The sequence below is a fragment of the Protomyctophum bolini genome, assembly GCF_963924005.1.
Source record: "Protomyctophum bolini genome assembly, chromosome: 9".
In the NCBI taxonomy this organism is placed as follows: Eukaryota; Metazoa; Chordata; class Actinopteri; order Myctophiformes; family Myctophidae; genus Protomyctophum; species Protomyctophum bolini.
Genome location: NC_137870.1, coordinates 45,213,935 through 45,233,421, shown reverse-complemented (window position 1 = coordinate 45,233,421; position 19,487 = coordinate 45,213,935). Strand labels below are relative to the sequence as shown.

The window sequence follows — 19,487 nt, the reverse complement described above, 5'->3', positions numbered from 1 at the left end:
TAGTCTTTGTGTCTATTTATACCTCCCAGTGTTCAGTGTTCCCTATAGTCAGATTATTATAGTTTGTTGTCACAGTGTCCTGCCGTTGTATGTCCTGTCTAGTTGTGAATAAATCATCATTCTACTCTATCTGCCTGCCTGCCTGCTCTTGGTTCTGCATTTGGTCCAACACATGTCTCACCGTGACAAATACAAATAATAGCAAAAAATAGCCGATCTACAAGCTCAAAACGTGTCGCATCGCAATGTGGCCCTCTTGGTAGTGAGTGTGGAAATATAGTGGCCCTCTTGGTAGTGAGTGTGGGAATATAGTGGCCCTCTTGGTAGTGAGTGTGGGAATAGTGGCCCTCTTGGTAGTGAGTGTGGAAATATAGTGGCCCTCTTGGTAGTGAGTGTGGAAATATAGTGGCCCTCTTGGTAGTGAGTGTGGAAATATAGTGGCCCTCTTGGTAGTGAGTGTGGGAATATAGTGGCCCTCTCCATCGTCAAAGTTGCCCACCCCTGGGACATTGTCTGTACTGAATCCACGTGTCTTCTGCTGTGTATAGTTCCATGCAGACTTTCATCAGTGCACGTCCGCAGTTCCACACACTTCCAAAACTATACGCCTATATGTTTTAAAATATATAGTAGTCGGCACGCACGCACGTACACACACACGCACGCACGCACACACACACACACACACACACACACACACACACACACACACACTTTCGGTCTCATTGTTATTTGTAACTGTTTCCCGTTATACCTCACCAACCCCTCCCCCCCCCCCCCCTGTCTGTCTGTCTGTCTGTCTGTCTGTCTGTCTGTCTGTCTGTCTGTCTGTCTGTCTGTCTGCCTGCCTGCCTGCCTGCCTGCCTGCCTGCCTAATTGAATCCACAGGAGGAGATGCCAATGAGGAAAAGTGGAATGAAGACCGGAGGAGGGGGGGGTGATGTCAGAGGTCAAAGGTGACGCTCTGACCTTTGCACTTTGTGAGTGTGACTGTGTGCGAGTGAAACCCTACTGTGCAGTGTGTGTGTGTGTGTGTGTGTGTGTGTGTGTGTGTGTGTGTGTGTGTGTGTGTGTGTGTGTGTGTGTGTGTGTGTGTGGTGTGGTGTGTGTGTGTGTGTGTGTCAGAGAGAGAGCGGGAGAGAGAGAGGGGGGGGGGCTAAGAAAGCATGACTCAGACTCATAGGTTTATATTTGTATAATGAACATAAGTCACTCTGCTAGGGTTATATCAAGAAAGCTCTGCATGCACATGGGCATTCAATTTAACTTCTCATTAATAAAAATCACACCCGTGTGAAGTGAGGGGCTCTCTTTATCATCGTACATCATCTCACTCTGGCCGAATTTGCGTCCTCACCTTCGTCATCGATGTTTGTGTTACGCAATGTTTGTGTATATACACAAACACTCAAAATTGTCCATTCATTGTCGATGGCATTTAATGTTTGTTGCGAACTGCAGTGAGCACTGACTATGAGACCTAGCAGATCATGTCTGTCTGTCTGTGTGTCTGTGTGTTTGTCTGTCCCGCTGTTACACCACCTGCCCGCCACCAGAGGGCGCAGCTGTATCACACACAAAACACACACACACACACACACACACACACCTTAACCCCCTTGCCGCGATTGCCGAAAGTCTTCGGCAATTGAAGCCTAATTTTGATATTAACACTTGCCGCCATTGCCGTAGCCCTTCGGCAATTGTTGTTTTATAGTGCATTTGATCGATCGAGCCATAATGCTACTTACGTTAGCCGGTTAGCTAGCTGTGTTGTTAGCACAGCATTGGATCGTTCATCTTAGATCTTCGTCGCCATAAGAATCCATTCTATCCGTTTCTTTCAATCGCCTGTATCTCCTATTCCTTGTCCCAGATGGCATTTTTGGTCAAAACAGCGTTTCTTTGACGGCACGAGCCGACGTTGTGGAGGGCTAAAGTGTACGGGCAATGACGCGATCATGTAAACAAAGGTTGTCATGGCAACTTAAAGCTGGCAGGAATAAGACAACTTCCGGTTGAGGCAAAATGTGGCTTTTCAAAATAAAAGCTCAAATTAAAAAAATGCTGGCGTGAATTAGGTCCTAATTTATCAATAAATGGTGGCAGTCTAAGAGTTAACTTAAAAAAACTTAACTTAAAAAAACTTAACTTAAAAAACAATTAACTTAAAAAAAAATCTTAAAAAATACTTCACTTAAAAAAAAATACTTAAAAGAAATCTTAAAAAAACCCAAATATGTACGAGCTGCGTTTGCTTCCCGCGTTTGCGCGTCTTACTTGTGTTAGGACAAAGGTTGTGCTTGCACGCACCCTCAAAGCTGGACATAGGAGGGGATATAGCTCTCTCTAGTGCGACAAAAAAAAGGGTAATGCAGAAAGGAAAATATAATCACACCCGTGTGAACTGAGTGGTGCAACGTGTTAAATGTTGAAGTGACAAAGGAAGTGTCTATTATATGTGTATGTGTATGCAACACCAGTGTCCACTGGCACGAGGCTTCAACAATGATGACTGGCAATACTACAAGAAGTTTGACATGTACAATGTGATTCATGACCGAGTTGATTTTCATAAGTGACGCAATGTACTTCTATTCGTACGCTTGAACTGATTATTAAGTGTCAACTTTTTTATTTTTCATCTTTTGGAATTCAATGTCTGCCCACCACTAACCCTTAAATACATGTAGCCTAGTGTTCTACAGTCCCTAAATTGGCGTGCCCCTCGAACGTACGTATGATAACATTAGGTTAATTGGCTACTTCAAATTTCGTGTGGTAATTGATTATGCGGCGCGCCCTTCGAATGATATAACCTTAGTGGGGTAGGCAATTATCCCTGACCTGATTGGTGTGGTCAATGACAGGTCTTGACCAAGGGAGGCTGTTGGGATATTTCGCACCTCTTAAATAAGCACCATTACTTTAAGAGTGTGCAGGGGCTGTGCTCATGCAGCAAGGTCACAGAGTGACAAGAAAGATTGTTAGTATATAGTGTTGGGAAAAAGAGTGCCACGTCAGAATTCTCCAGGAACGACACACGTCGAGACTGCTTCGAGGGGCCCTTCGATCTGCGGACTGATATGATCGAATCTGATTCGTGATGTATACAGGTCGTATCTGCTTTCATATGTGTCTTTGCTGTTCATATGTATATCACATGACCATTCAATATTGGGATAATTATGGGCAATCAATAAATGCCAGATCGTGTGAATCCATGATTTTGAGCGTACAGCCTGGTTATTGGACTATTAGATAACCCTCCCACAGGATGGCGCATCAGTATGCAACAATGTACTTTGTCGTTACTCCGCATGGAGCGATCAGTGTAATAAATAAATAAATATTCAAATAAGTGTTGCGCGCAAAGAAAGAGTCAAAGATATTCCGAGTATAAGTATGTCAACCCAGACGAAGATGCAAGATACAGCGTTTATATCTTCCGGGGTTTTAAAGGCCTATTCATAGTCTGGATTTTTGGTGGTGAGGTGACCACCGCTCCGGTGGTGAGGTGACCACCGCTCCGGTGGTGAGCTGACCACCAGAGCTGAAATAACGTTGAGCGGTGGTGAGTAAAAACAGAGAGAAGGGCTGGAGCGGTGGCGATGGTTTGCTCTTCACCGCGGCTCGTGACGTCATGTTGTAGTTCGGTGGTCACCTCACCACCGAAAATCCATGTATGAGCCTTAACCCATTGTGGACTGACTGACAAAAAAAAAGGCTTCTAAATCCTAATAGTTTTCTGAAAAACCCATGTTTCTATGTCAGTGACAGTGGTTCTCAAACATTTTCAAGTCAAGGAGCCCCGAAAATATTATGTAATCGGCCGAGATGGTTTTGATCATCCGTCTGATGTTCGGACCCGATTTGTGATTTTTCACGGCATTGCGATTAATAAGACAAATTAAAACATTATACCTCTACAACAAAAATAAAAAAACCTTAAATATTGTATTTTTTTTCATAAATAGAGAATCGTTCACTCAATAGGAGCTGCTCATGTCGCAAGTTGATGATGTCATTATGTGGTCTAGCCCTATGGAATGTATGGAGTGCTTATGCTAATAAGAAACAACTTTATGCTTCCTAAGGATAATATGAGCATCAATTAATATCTTAAATACTTTTTATTAGCACGTGCATTCCATATATCCCATAGGGCTGGACCACACATGATAATATGACATCATCAACTTGCGGTAGGAGCAGTTCCTATTGAGTGAAAGATTTATGAAAGAAATAAAATATTTATAGTGTTTTTAATTTTTAATTTTAGTTATAGAGGGAAAAGTACAATGTTTTAACCCATTCTGGGCGGGAACCCCTTTTGGTGTTAGAATTATGTTATGCTTTAGCTATTGAAAAATAGCAGATCTACAAGCTCATATAGCGCGCCACCGAGTGTCGCGCTACGAGCTTGTAGGTCTGCTATTTTTGAAAAATCGAAGAACGACTGACATAGAAACCTAGCTTTTTCGGCTATGTTTCATTTTAAGACATTTTTAGAATCTGATCTCAGGTCAAAATGTTTTAAGCCATATTTGTCATATTAGCCAGGGTTCTTTTTAACGTTCCTGTGTTTACATCCCTGGCTTTAGTTTAAACCCCCCTGTCCGCTGCATCCGCGCAGCGGGCCAAAGGGTGGACTTTCCGACTTCGTGGATCAGGCATCGCGGTTAGCATAGAGCGGGTATGCGCGTGACATCATCATCAAACCAGGAAGTTAACTGGCAAGTGGCAAAAAACTACTTTCTGGCCTTGACAGCCCCATACATCCAAACAGAAAAGTCCTGTCTGATTGCATTAAACAATGTTAAACTCACTTTGCATGTTGCTTTGCCACTCGATGTGCCATTCACTTTAAGCATGCGCACACCCTAGTGACACGCTTCTAAAGAGAGATCAGACTTACACTATAGCGATGCAGAAATGGGCGATTTTGTGACCGCTATTTAGGGGGAAAGGGAAAGCGGCATTTTCAGAATAAAAGCCCCCTCATCTGGCTGGCACTCTAGTGCCATTATTCTGAAAGATTCAGTGGCACCAGAAGTGTTTTCATATGGGGGTCCTTGCCATGAAAATGTTTTAAGAACCAAATTGGGTTTAAACAACAAGCCCAAAATAAGCAACTATACACTTTACAAACAAGCCCCAAAACAATAACAACTACCATTATTTACACGAGTCATTACCTAAACAAAAACAAGCTCAAAGTCAAAAGCACGCCTCCATATGAACACATGTAGCCCCAAATCCTTCTGCTTTACACAAACCCAAAGGTTGAGCACATGCATGTACTGACGCATGCACGTACGGCGTACGTACGCACGCACACAAACACACACGCACGCACACGCACATACACACACGCACACGCACACAGCCGCACGCGCACACACACACACACACACACACACACACACACACACACACACACACACACACACACACACACACACACAGAGAGAGGCAGGGTGCATTGTGGGAGGGGGATAGGAGAGAGGAGCAGATGTTTTACAGGTCTATAGAACCCCTGCCATCATTATGTTCTCCCTCCCGTGGCCTTATCCTCTCCCAAATAACACTATGCAAAGACGTTGTATAGGGACTTAATAATAACATTACCTGTGTGTGTGTGTGTGTGTGTGTGTGTGTGTGTGTGTGTGTGTGTGTGTGTGTGTGTGTGTGTGTGTGTGTGTGTGTGTGTGTGTGTGTGTGCGTATGTGCGTGTGCGTATGTGCGTGTGCGTATGTGCGTGTGTGTATGTGCGTGTGTGGGGGGGAGAAAGCAGTGACAGACACAGACATAAACACCACCAAAAGAAAGACAAATGATAATCTCGTGCACATAAAACAACCCAGCCCTCACTGGCCCAACTAAAACTAGCACTAGTCCACACACACACACACACACACACACACAAGCGCGCGCACACACACACACACACACACACACACACACACACACACACACACACACACACGCACACACACACGCACACACACAAACTATAAACCTCTTTCACAGGGTCCCCTCCCCTCTCTCCATGGGGACAGGGGCACACAGCTAGATTTCGTCCCCTACTAATCACAAAGACAAGCTGTCCCAGCTCATTTATTTACCACCAAGTGTCCTCAATCTAGCGCAACAGTATCTCCCACAGAGAAGCACACTGGGCACAACATTGGTATATATATATATTTATTTTTAACTTTGTTTTTATTTAGGGTTTTACAGACACATAGTCAAACAAACAGAAACAACAACAACAACAACATAGCACAAAGACACACTTCACAGCAACCACATAGACACAGAATTAAAAAAATTAATAAAATAAAGACATAAAATAAAACAAACGGATCATATAAATGAAATTACAGAATAAAGAACATTCTATTAGAAGGTATATATAGTTTTACTTTACAACACTGTGCATGCCTGGACAATGAAATGCATGCAGCAATATTGAATAAAAAATAAAATTCCAGGTCAATAATGTGTGAAACATGCACCGTAAACTACACGTCTTTATTTAGCAGATTAAAACCCATTCTGGGCAGGAACCCCTTTTGGTGTTAGCATATTGACAAATAGCAGAACTACAAGCTCATGGCGCGCCACCGAGTGGCGCGCCATGAGCTTGTATAGGTCTGCTATTTTAGAAAAATCAAAGAACGACTGACATAGAAACATAGCTTTTTCAGAAAACTGTCAGGATGTAGAAGACATTTTTAGAATCTGATCTCAGGTCAGAATGGGTTAATGAATGCTACGTTCGATATATTCCTGCCCTGCCAAAATAATCTCCTTGTTTCTATTTAGTCGCGAGCCGAGCTATATTACCTGCATATATGCTTGAAGTAAGTAAGTATAAGCCTTGCCGAGCCATGAGGCCCATGGTGCAGATGCCTTGCCGAGCCATGAGGCCCATGGTGCAGATGCCTTGCCGAGCCATGAGAGCCCATGGTGCAGATGCCTTGCCGAGCCATGAGGCCCATGGTGCAGATGCCTTGCCGAGCCATGAGAGCCCATGGTGCAGATGCCTTGCCGAGCCATGAGGCCCATGGTGCAGATGCCTTGCCGAGCCATGAGAGCCCATGGTGCAGATGCCTTGCCGAGCCATGAGGCCCATGGTGCAGATGCCTTGCCGAGCCATGAGGCCCATGGTGCAGATGCCTTGCCGAGCCATGAGGCCCATGGTGCAGATGCCTTGCCGAGCCCATGGTGCAGATGCCTCCATGAGGCCCATGGTGCAAATGCCTATATCTCCTGTTTCTACCAGCGTGAGTGAGGCAGCATGCAAGTACAACCCCACGGTTGATCGGTAGTATAGTTGATCTATATTCTGACAAATGTATCGCGCAGCGATGTGTTGTGATTTTTGTTTTTGGGTGCGCACAACCAAGTGTAGCCTAGAATAAATCAGGCAGTATCGACCACAGTCATACTTCCTTCCACTTCCCCCCCAGCTCACTCTATAGCAGCCCCCCTCCCTCCTCCAGTGGGTGTGTGTGTGTGTGTGTGTGTGTGTGTGTGTGTGTGTGTGTGTGTGTGTGTGTGTAGGGGGTTGGGCATAGCATTGAGGAGAGCAGGCCTTCAGCTAGCTCCATAGGTCCTCCAGCTCAGCTGGAATCAGCCATAGAAAAAGAACTCTCTCTCTCTCCTTCACTATGTTTTTCTTTATTCCCTTCCCCCCCCCCCCCTCACCATAAAGCCTCAATTCTCTCTCGGTCTTCAACTCATTAATGCTCAGTAATCTCTTATTGGACGCCATGCTTGTGGGAGCAGCTCGTTTAATGGGGTAAACTCAAGCTCACCTATATACTAAATTGTTTGTTTGTGGATGAAGTAGATAAAAGTTTTGTTTACTGAGCCAAACCTAACACAGAGGGGTCTGTTTACCTCAGACCACTAATGCTGTGGACATGTCACTAATGGCATGTTCAGTTGTTCACAGTGCGGTTGTCACAGAAGAAGACCCCCACCCCACCCCCCCCCCCCCCCCGCGCGCACACACCCACCCCCACACGCATGCACACCCACGCGCACGCAGTCCACGCACGCACGCATACACGCATGCACATCGGGGATGCATTATTGTAGAGGCCACCCCCCCTCCCCTTCCCCCGGCGGGCCCAAGCCAGGGAATGTGATCTATTATAAGAAGCACAACAGTCATAACATGGCTGGATGAGATGACCCTGACTCTTTAGGCATGACCTATCATTACATCATAGTGGGGGTTGGATGCACGCGCGGCGTGCGCACGCACACACACACACACACACACACACACACACACACACACAGTCACACACACACACACACACACACACACACACACACACACACACACGCACAGCCACACACGCGCACACACACACGCACACACACACGCGCGCACACACACACAATGAAGTCACCACTTGGTTGGGCCAAGACAAAGCTTTTCTCAAGGTTTTGTTTTCAGCTGAAGTCATGTAGCTAAGAGGGTTTACTTTAGAGCTAAGACTAGGCCTCTGGCCATACAGGTGCTTAACACACACACACACTGGTTGGTTCTTGTTTCTAAAGCATGGGGCAGTCAACTCAACAGTTTGTCGTTTTTGCTGTTGTTGTTTTGCAACAAACTGATCACTCAGTCTGAACACAGGAAAATTGAACAGTGGCGTATCGGAGCGTCAGGCGAGGCGTGAACGCGCGGCGTTCGCAGACGGTGTGTGTGTGACGGGCTTCAGACAGACAGACAGACAGACAGACAGACAGACAGACAGACAGACAGACAGACAGACAGACAGACAGACGCACCGAGTGACAGGAAAGTTGTCATGTCTCTGCTCAGAAGGTGGAATCTTTGACACCTTCACTTTTAGAATCAAAGACTTTCTCCCTAAATTCAATTTAGGTTTAGATTTATGGGCATGAGAAAACATACGTTTACATTATTGCCAGAGCAGGTGTGAAATATAACAGTCGAAACTAAGACATGTTTATGCAATTAGAAGGGACTAAACAAATGTGTAAACAGAGGTGTGTCTCATTGCAGCTTACCAAAACTAGCTAAAGGAACCAAGAAAACAAAATCAAAGTTTCCGTGTATATAAAACCTTTTGAGACCAAAAGCAGCATGTTTTATGTATTTGAAATAGCACACACATACCGGCAGTAGGAGTTTTAGGGTAGTATAGCAATTGCTCCGTTCATAGTATTAACTGGATTTGGCTCTCAGTTGATCTACTACAGTATACCTGAAACATAAGAACAATTAGCCACATATTAGTCAACAGAAACCTGCAGATTTATTATGTTGTAGGCTATAGGTGAATGCGTGAGCGTGCATGCCCGTTCGCTACTGGTTGTGCGCGGTCCACATCAAGTCACCTTTCATTCACGCACTTTCCTACTATAGGCAGAGGAATATTATATATTAACATGAGCACCAATTATATGACGACAGGTCAGGTGTGTTTATTCTCACTGCCGTTTCCGCTGACGTGACACCTGAGTTTATCTCACCTTATTGTTATCTTATCAGTTTACCTCCATGTTTCCGTCTCATTCATTATGTGTGCTGTCCTATCAGGGCTGTCTGTCTTCGCTGCCTGTTTACCAGACTCCTGCTGGTCATCTGGGATTTTCTTCCTGTTGGTCTCTCCCTTATTTGTCTACCTACTTATTCTCTATATCTTAAGCTGCCGGTAATTCCTGTCTGTCTGTCTGACTGTCTGTCTTTAACCATAAGCAGGTCAGGTGCTACTTTTCACCATGCTTTAATTCAATAGCTTATGTAGGCGTTTCCCTTAAAAATCAACAGTTATCACACAGGGATGCCATTGCTGCATGAGCTCAAATTCTATAGGCCTACAACTGTTTGTGCATTTCATTGGTGATATTCATTGTACATACAGTATACATTATACTAGAATTAGCCACAATTTGCAATGTTTGCAACACGAGCAATGTCAGCGTGAGGAAGGCCGATATTCTCTAGTGTGAAGTGAACTACTTAACTGAGCGCTTGCTTCTCCTGTCTTCAAGCAACTACTAGATTCAACACATTCATTGTATGTGCCGCTAGCTGTTAGCATGAATGCATAGTTAACCTGTGCCACCGCATATATCTATTCTACGTGCGAGCATAGACATGGCAACGCCCCACCTGCCTCTGATTGGCCTACCGACACTGTCCTTCTAGCCCGTCTAGCCTTATGGTCTCACCCGACTGTCCTCCGATACGCAAGGTTACTCCCTGGTGGGAAGAAGTACAAGAGAATGGCAGCTTTATTGGCACGCACGGCAGTAACTTGTAACTTTTTGTATTAGAGGCAAAACTAATAAACTAAACTAAACTGGTGCCGTTAAATACTATTATACTAACTATTACTATACTAAAAAAGATAAAGATCAGGGGAAAATAGTAATAAACAGGCCGACGGCATGAATAATACTAGTTTGCCTCTTCTACAAAAATAAAAGTTACTGTCGCTCGTGCCAAGCTGTCATTCTCTTCTATTATTTATTTATTATTTTTATTTATTTACCTGCAGACTATCCAGCATGTATCCTCCACCTCGGAGGAATCTCTGGTAAGGCCCGGCAGTGTCGGTATAGGCCAATCAGAGGCAGGCAGGGCGTTACCATGGCTATGCTCGGACGTAGATATACGCCATCAGCGTTCACTTTAAGAGGAGATTCCACCCCCCTGCCAGCCCCATATATATAGGCCTAAACACACTCAATACACTGGCTCAGCAGTCTATGAGTGTTTTTCGTGCAAAACTAATGCTTGGAATGGATTCAGAATCATGAAAAACGTACCCCTAGTTTGACACGTCACATGCTACTTGAAGCATAATGACATTTAGAACATTTTGCCTTATATTGGTTGTTGATGGGCCCCAACTTACAGCAGCTGTCAAAAATGATCCTAGGGAGGTTGAATATAAACCCACCCCTTTTCCCCCTCACTGTATATGTTTCTTTTCCCTTTTTACCTCTTCCACTATATAGTTATAAACTTATATAGTATATTATTCGTATGTCTCTAATTGTTTTGATGAATTGAAAATGGTGGGCCCTATATTGTAAACAAGTGTAATGCTTTATGGTGTCGTCCACTCACAGTTAACAGTTGTTGTATTGAGTTGAACTTGAAATGTACTGTAATTCTGCAAACTGTTATAAATAAATAAATCAATCAATCAATCAATCAAACCAATGTAGACACCCTTACAAACACATTGGTGAAGATAATTCTTTGTAAAAAATGTATTCCCAGATTTGACATTATTATTAGAATATTCCCTGGCTATACTGGGGGGGGCTTGTTCTTATTTCTACTCTCATGAAACCAAATGCTCACTTGCTGTTGCTGCGCACCTGCATTTACATACATAAATAAATTTCTGTCTGTCTCGTATGCCTGCCTGTCTGTCTTAAGTGCACAGCCACGTGACGCTGCAAACCATGATCCCGCTGAATTTCTGATGTTGCATATCAGATCTCACCAACCCCTGTCACTCTCTCTGTTTCACATTACTACAACAAACAAGAAACCTACTACGGCGCATCTGTTGTTGTGTTGAGATCAGATGATCCATCCACGCTCACCCACCACCACCAAACCAAACCGCGGGACGAGGGGCGGGGCCTGAGCCACCAAACCGCGGGACGAGGGGCGGGGCCTCTGAGTACTAGCATGGAAGTCCACTGATGCGTTTGTCTCTAGTATACTCTAAGGTTTGTCTGAGCCAGCCAGCACCACGTGGTCGTGAACTGGAGGAGGAGGAGGGGAGGGGGCTTCCCAAGTTTTCCAATCGAATCCACAGCAGAGCACACACACATCTGTGAAAAGTTTTCTAATCCCCACTCAAGTCGTCGCAAGAAAGAAGAAATCCCAATGCCAGCCATTTAAGAATTGAGAAGCCAGTGCTGCCGTTGCTGCTGCTGGACTGGACTGGTGGAGGTGGTGACAGACACACGACATCCTCCTTGACTTCCTTCCTTCCTAAAACTAGAAGATAAGATGCCGTCTTACCCGCACAGCCAGTTCGTGGATCTGGAGGAAATGATGTTGAAGGTAAATTTAACTAAACTCGCTTTAATTTAAGGAGAGAAAGAAAGCGAGAAAAACCAACCAACAAGGGAATTCAACCAAAAGTTTCTCGACTGTAGTATTAGTTGGTTTAGTTACGACGGACGGCGTCGCTTTCTCACTTCACTTTAAGCACACTTTGATGCACTTTTGTATTAGCCCAACATTTAGACTCGTAGATGTATTTATCGGACTCTGACATTTTCAATCTACGATTAAAAATGTCGATTAAAAATCGATCATAAATACGTCTTGAAAATGTCAGAATCAATCAATGGTCTAAATCTTGGGCTATACTTTTTGTACATTTACTCAAGCACACTTTGAATTCTGCACTTATACTTGTTGTAACAGGGCAGGAGTGTTTCTCCATTGCGGTTTTGATACTTTTTTTTACTAAAGTTAAACACCTATAAACTGTATTATAAAGTATAGCATATACTCCCCCCCCCCCCCCCCCCCCCCCTACCACTTGTTGTGGATCAGTTAATATTCTCGCCAGGCAGCGACAGACGGACAGACAGCAGCCAGCCAGCCTCATGCTGATGGAGGAGGAGGAGGCTAGATAAAGTTAGCTGAAACTCAGACCGTTCCTCATTCCTTCAAATCTTTTTAAACCAGCCAGTTAACTTAACTCATCGATGCATATAACCGTTAACTATCGATGGTTTTATGCGTTGTGACTTGTATTCCTCTCTTCGATATGGTTTGGGATCAAAAGACATCGTGATATTAAGGTTGGTTCGGTGTTCAACAAGTGGGCGCGTTTTGGTTGCTTTGCTTTGTTGTTGTGATTCATTCCTCCACACAAGGCAACGCGCGGCCCAAACCAACCAACCGACCCACACTCACACGTTCTATTCATTCATAGTTTGGGTTTTTTTGGGCTCGTGTTGTTGCCCAAGTTTAAGTAAAAGTTAGTTAATTAACTTAACATTGTGTAAAAAGCAGTTTAAACGGGTAGAAAAGTGGCGTCGGTAAAACGTAGCTTTTTAAGCTAACTTAGCGAGCATTCCAACACAAACACAAGGGACTTCCACATGTCAAACATGACACGATGCAGCTGCACAGTCTCTGCATGCTTTGCTGTGCTGCGTTGCATCTTTCTCTGCGAGAAAGCATATCGAGCGAGGCAGTAACTTTATTGCAGTTAATAGTGGGTCTTAAAGTTATATTTGGTACCTTTTTTTGTTTTATTTGGATAATGTTGTTTTGATTAGTGACTGAGCCACCATTAAAAAAGGTACATTCTCAAACTTGCTTTTGTTGGCCTGATGCACACTTCTCATAGCAGTTAATGTTAACGGTTAATGTTATGGCACTAGCATAGCAAAAAACAATCGGGTTGGAAAGGGTCAGAACCATTATATTTAGACTTGGAACATAACCTGCTCAATTCTGTCACTTCTTCTTGTCAAAATGTATGAACTCTACAGTAACGGCCTACTATGACCACCTGTGGGTTACACGATAACTCTATGCCAGGAAGGAAGATAGCTTTGCGTTGTTGTGACTCACTGTGAGCTTGTAGATCTGCTATGTACAATAGGGATGGTAGCCTAGGGTCCATGTGGTTAAATCTGTCTTATTTAGTTAATAGACAAATGCTACAATTCCAAGGAACAAGCTGTTTTCTATAATAACTTGTTGAATTCTAAAAGACAAAAATTTGTCTTGACCACAATGTTAAAAATGTAATTTAGACACCTTGTTGTTTAGAGTAGACAGATGCTGTGTTGATGGTTCACAATGTACTGGATACAGATTTTTAAATTGTTGATAGTATATTGTGGACAAACATGTCTGTGGCATGACTTGTCCATGTCCATACAACGGTAGTTCCCAAACCTTTTCATGTCAGAGACCCTTAAATTGACACTAATTAATTAGCCCACGGACCCCCATTTGAAAACATATGCCAGTAACCCCCATAAGAGAAGATTTTTACGGCTCTAGCAGTGATTCTCATCCCGTTTAATTTCAAGGACCCCCAGTTTGACCTGCATTAGTCTACGGACCCCCCATTTAATGGCATTTCTATCTCTGGGACACCAAATCATATTTTAAACTATCATTTAGCTGGGGACCCCCTGGCACTCCCTCAGGTACCCCTGGGGGTCTCCGGACCCCACTTTGGGAACTACTGCCATACAGAACATGCATGCCCGGTGATGTAAATAGGGTTTCACTGTAATGGGTCCCGGGACCCAGAGGTGGTCTTTTAGATAGTAATATTTTGTCTTTTTTATTTATTTTATTTTTTACAAATTTAACTCCCATTTCATCTAGTATCTAATTCTTCTATAGAGTTATGCAAACAACAGTGCAAAGTATACGCAAACAAAGTAAATTAAATGGTACATTAGTGCGTCCATGGGACCCCCAGACAGGTCCATGGGCGGGTCCATTTTATCAATAATCTTTTGTGATTTTTGAGATGCACCCTAAGCATCACTGCATGCCTAAAGACTGAGCCTTGACAAATCAGTAGGAGTCTATTTTTAAACGCTTGGATTTTATAATGGCCGGTGGATGAGGTCAATCTATCTGACAATTCTTTTCACTGTCTCTTATAAGTGTCTATTACTGTCTTGAGTGAAGAAAAGTACAGAGATAGATGGCCATGGAAATAATGATGGCAATTTGTGAAACAATGTTAACAAATTGCTCCATCGGCTTTCCGCTCAACTTTCCACTTAATCAAATAAAGTACAAAAGGTTGAGACCTATAACCACTGGCACTTCTCTCCCTCTTTTAAAACACAGCCTGTGTTCTCCATCGTGTGTACTGGACTAATATACTACAGGAAAATGTCTTATCACAAGCCGGCATGTTGATGCTTTGTTTAACCGTGATCCTAGTTTCACTGAGGCACTACAGACTACACTGCATTTGATGTATATACATGCTTTGACTTGCTTATTGTAAATGGCTCATTGCTTGTAAAGTGCTAAACCCCTAAATTGTAAATGTATTTTCTTGTTTTCTCTTTAACAGCAGCTACTGAGTCTGGAGCTGAGGGAGCAGAACGTGCCGCCGCCCTCTCCCAGCATGGTGACGAGAACGCCGAGCTACAACGGTCAGCCGCGCCACCCCGCCGCGCTCTTCTCGTCCTCGTCTTCGTCTCTCTCCTCGGTCTCCCACCTGTCCGCGGACCAGTCGGACAGCATGTTCCTGGCCTCCAGCCTGCTGGGGCAGCAGCAGCCAGCCAGTCCCCAAACGCCCCGGCAGCGCCCCTTGTCGGCCCAATGGCGAAAGCCAGACTTCTGGGCCGGCCGGTCCCTCAGCATGGTGGAGACCACTGGCGGCGGCGTCGCGGCGTCCGACCTGGGCTGGCCCTGCGGCGTGGGGGACGACGCCCTCTTCTCCCAGTCCACCAACCCCATCGCGGCGCTGGGGGGCGCGCCGGGCTCCTCCCTGTCGTCGTCCTCCCTCGCCTCTCAGTTCTCCTCGGCCTCGTCGTCCACCTCCTCGTCGTCCTCGCGCTACAAGACGGAGCTCTGTCGCACGTTCGCCGAGAGCGGCACCTGCAAGTACGGCGGCAAGTGCCAGTTCGCCCACGGCTACGACGAGCTGCGCGACCTGAGCCGGCACCCCAAGTACAAGACGGAGCCGTGCCGCACGTTCCACACCGTCGGCTTCTGCCCCTACGGCATCCGCTGCCACTTTGTCCACAACGACGAGGAGCAGGAGGAGGACGACGAGAACTCCTCCTCCTCGTCCCCCATGTGCGGCGGCGGCCCTCCTCCGCCCATGCCCGGCGGCACGATGTCGTTCCCGCCGCCCGGCTCGTTCCCGCCCGGCTCATTCCGTCCCCGCACTACTAGGCCCCCTCTGCTCCGGCAGAGCTTCAGCTTCGCCGGATTCCCCTCCCCTCCTCCGCCGCAGATGCTCCTCCAGCCCACGGCCCCGCGCGCCCCGTCCTTCTCCTCCCGCTCGCCCTCCGTCTCGCCCACGTCCTGCGCCGACATCACGGAGCTCCTCGCCCGCGCCTTGCTGGGCATGGACGGCAACTTTGAGGCCTCGCCCGCCCACCACCACCACCACCACCAGCAGCAGCAGCACTCCCAACAACACCACCACCACCACGCGGCGTCCCAGCAGCTGACCTGCCCGCTGTTGGAGCCCCTGCCTCCCCGCTTTCTGCCTTCCCCCGACTCGGGCTGCTCGCTGCTGGGCCTGTCTCCGGGCGCCTCCCCGCCGCCGCCCCTGAGGCTGAGTCCCGGGGCTCCTCCTCCGGCGGCGTACGCGGCAGCGGGACCCCTCCTCATGGGCGCCCGCTCCCTCTCTCACACCTCTCTGAACGACGCGGACCACGACGGCGGCAGCGGGAGCTCGGACAGTTCGCTCAGCAGTTCGGAGTCCGCCAGGCGCCTGGCCGTGTTCAGTCAGCTCTCGGTGCCCGGCGAGGACGCTACTGGGTTCTGCCTGTAAAAAGAAAAAAAGTTCAGCACGCTGGACTTTTCAGAGATGGGACACGCCATTTAGCCTGGAATACCCTCCATTCATTAGACATTCACACAGCCCCTGGACTGGCTAGATGCCTGTGGGTGTAAATAAAGACTAGCTGTATCATTGCCTGTGTTGTTGAGCTCATCGGGGAGCCGAGAACAAAATTGGGACCATAGAGATTTTCACATGTTCTGTGACGGAAATCCAAACTGTGAACCGCTGATGAGAGATGATGATGATGACACAGTGTTTTTTTTTTTTGCGGGAGAGTTCGCGAAGTGTTTATCAAAGAAAAAGCCTTATCACAAAGATAAAGTATAGTTCTGGCAGTATTGTATAAGACAGTGTTGTAGCTGGGCAGAGATTGTGTCGAGATATTGTATAGTAGGTTGAGATGCCTCTCTCTTATCAGGACAAAGATTTAGTAAGAATCAAATGGTATATGAAGACAGATTATTGTAGTAGACAAAGATTGTAATCACAGTGTGATTGGACCCCCCTGTGCCTCCTAGTTTGAATCCAACCACACCCCAGTCACACTGAGAAAAATTGTGAAATCATCTGAAGACTGTGACAAAAGCCAAAGATGTAAAGCTGTACCCCTTTCGCCAAGCCCACAGCCTTAGACTACGGTTAGACAAACGCACAATGTAACTTTTCTTTCTTTCTTATATTTTATTCTGACATTGTTTATTTTCCCCTTCAAAATTAACTTTACACAGCAATTTTTTGATAAGCTGGACATTTCTTTTGTATATCTTTTTATTACATAACTGTACTAATGTAAAGGCAAATGATGGTGTCACAACCCCAAAGTGTTGATACAGACTTTGAGTACAGTTAGTCAAATGCACAATGACTTATTCTTTTTTTTTGCCTCTTCTTTTCCATTTAACTTAACTCAGCAATCTGTGATACCAGTAACTAGTAAGCTGTTTTTTTTGTTTTTGCACAACTGTACTGTTGGTGAATGACTGTTGCGTGACCAAATTGGCAACCTTTTTCCAAAAACAAGCCTTAGACTACAGTTGGACAAATGCACAATGTGAGTATAATTTTTTTGTCTTTCACAGCATTTCTTTTTTTTTTTTTCTTTCTTTTTTTTAAGCTGGTGAACTTTTTTTATTCCAGAACTTTACTAATGTATTGTGAATGACCAAAATTGACATTTCAAACCCCAACAACGTCAAAGTCATTCAATGGAGCTTTAATTGGCGTTCGATTAGCCTTAAAGATGCCGTTTTTTAGGTGAAGTGGCCTCAGGTGATGTGCCTTGAACCTAAACGTTGGGAGTTTTAAACAAAGTGCCTGAAAGTGTAATTTAAGCAGGCTCGGTGACCGTGTTGTTCTGAGATGATTAGGTCTGGTTCTTCAGAGTCATCTCTCTCCCAGTAAAAAAAGAAAAAGAAAAGCCTAATTCATACTTTGTCGTACGATGGTGCGCCGAAAATAGCAGACGTACAAGCAGACTGCGAGCCTACATTGTGACTTTGTAGGGCGGCCATTGGCACGAATCGCCGTTGAGCGACAATAGAGCATAAATTAGACTTTAAACTTGTAGTGTTGTGTTCTCCTGGGTTTTAACGGTGTGTGTGTGTGTGCGTGTTGACAGGCCCAATAGAGGTCCTCTAGTAGTTTTTTGTTTTGTTTTTCTATTCCATGTTTGGGTTAAACCGTCTCCAAACTGAAAAACCAAATCACCAACCCCTTACGCAGCAGAATCCTTCGTGTCCATCAGACGAATAGAGACGGCAAAGTGTCACTTTTCTAACACTAAATGTTGTCCTTTTTTCAATACTAACTAGACCAGAGTTCCATAAAACTGGGAAGGTTTACAAGTCAGATGGGGTTGATGAATATAATTTTTTGTCCTTTTTCGTTTTCTTTTCTTTTCTTTTAATTGCCAGGCACTTGGACAGACTTGATCACAAGCGTTTTTTTTTTCTAAAGCCAAGTGCCGCGGTCTTACTGAGCAGACTCCAGGCTACTGTAGTACTTTAGGATACTGTAGTACTTTATTAGGATACTGTAGTACTTTAGGATACTGTAGTAGTTGGAGAATGTACCTTTATATAGCGATGTTAGAAGTTATGTAGTTGTGTGTTATTTGACTTTAGTTGGTGCTGAGAAAGAGAGATGTGCTCTGCTGTTTATTTAGCGGTCTCATCGACATGTTTCAGGACGTTCGTCAAAGTGTTTTGTAGGGGATAATCTTTAGTAACTTAATTTTGTTTAGTAAATTAATTTGTTTAATTTATTTTAACATATTTATAGAGGACTTTGGGCTGTTTGATGTTTGTATCAAGTTTAATATATTTGATATTTCCTCTTGCGTGTTTTGTAACGGAAATAAACTTTTTTTCTTAAACTGATTTGCTTGCTGTTTTTGTGTTTTTCCTGTGCTGATATTTGGGTCTCATTTAGTTCTGTTCATACCGGGTAGCACACTGGGCAAGACCTACGCTGTAGAGAAGTTGTTCCCAAACGTTTTCATGTCGAGGACCCCCAAATTGACAGCAAATACCCCGCACGCAGACCCCATTTGTAAAGATATGCCAGGGACCCCCATAGGAGATTTCTATTACGGCTCTAGCAGTGATTCTTCTCAACAATTTTCAGGTTGTGACCAGGCTTTTCTCTCTGTCTTAGGTTGTGACCAGGCGTTTCTCTCTCCCTCAGGTTGTGACCAGGCTTTTCTCTCTGTCTTAGGTTGTGACCAGGCGTTTCTCTCTGCCTCAGGTTGTGACCAGGCTTTTCTCTCTGCCTCAGGTTGTGACCAGGCTTTTCTCTCTGCTTTAGGTTGTGACCAGGCTTTTCTCTCTGTCTTATAGGTTGTGACCAGGCTTTTTTCTCTGCCTTAGGTTGTGACCAGGCTTTTCTCTCTGCCTTATAGGTTGTGACCAGGCTTTTCTCTCTGCCTTAGGTTGTGAC

At 45.0% G+C, this 19,487-nt stretch overlaps 1 protein-coding gene across 2 annotated transcripts; it reads left to right on the top strand.

Annotated features, from left to right (window-relative positions):
- The first annotated feature begins 11,905 nt into the window (after positions 1-11,905).
- Positions 11,906-18,919, top strand: LOC308320792 (uncharacterized protein). 2 transcript variants are annotated; one of them, XM_080771466.1, is made up of 2 exons: positions 11,906-12,088; positions 15,102-18,919. In XM_080771466.1, exons 1-2 carry the CDS (start codon positions 12,035-12,037, stop codon positions 16,536-16,538), a joined length of 1,491 nt encoding a protein of 496 aa, XP_080627592.1. In that variant the 5' UTR covers positions 11,906-12,034; the 3' UTR covers positions 16,539-18,919. The 2 variants fall into 2 exon arrangements, with proteins under 2 accessions (XP_080627592.1, XP_080627593.1); XM_080771467.1 differs by lacking the exon at positions 11,906-12,088 and adding an exon at positions 12,768-12,840.
- Positions 18,920-19,487: the final 568 nt, after the last annotated feature.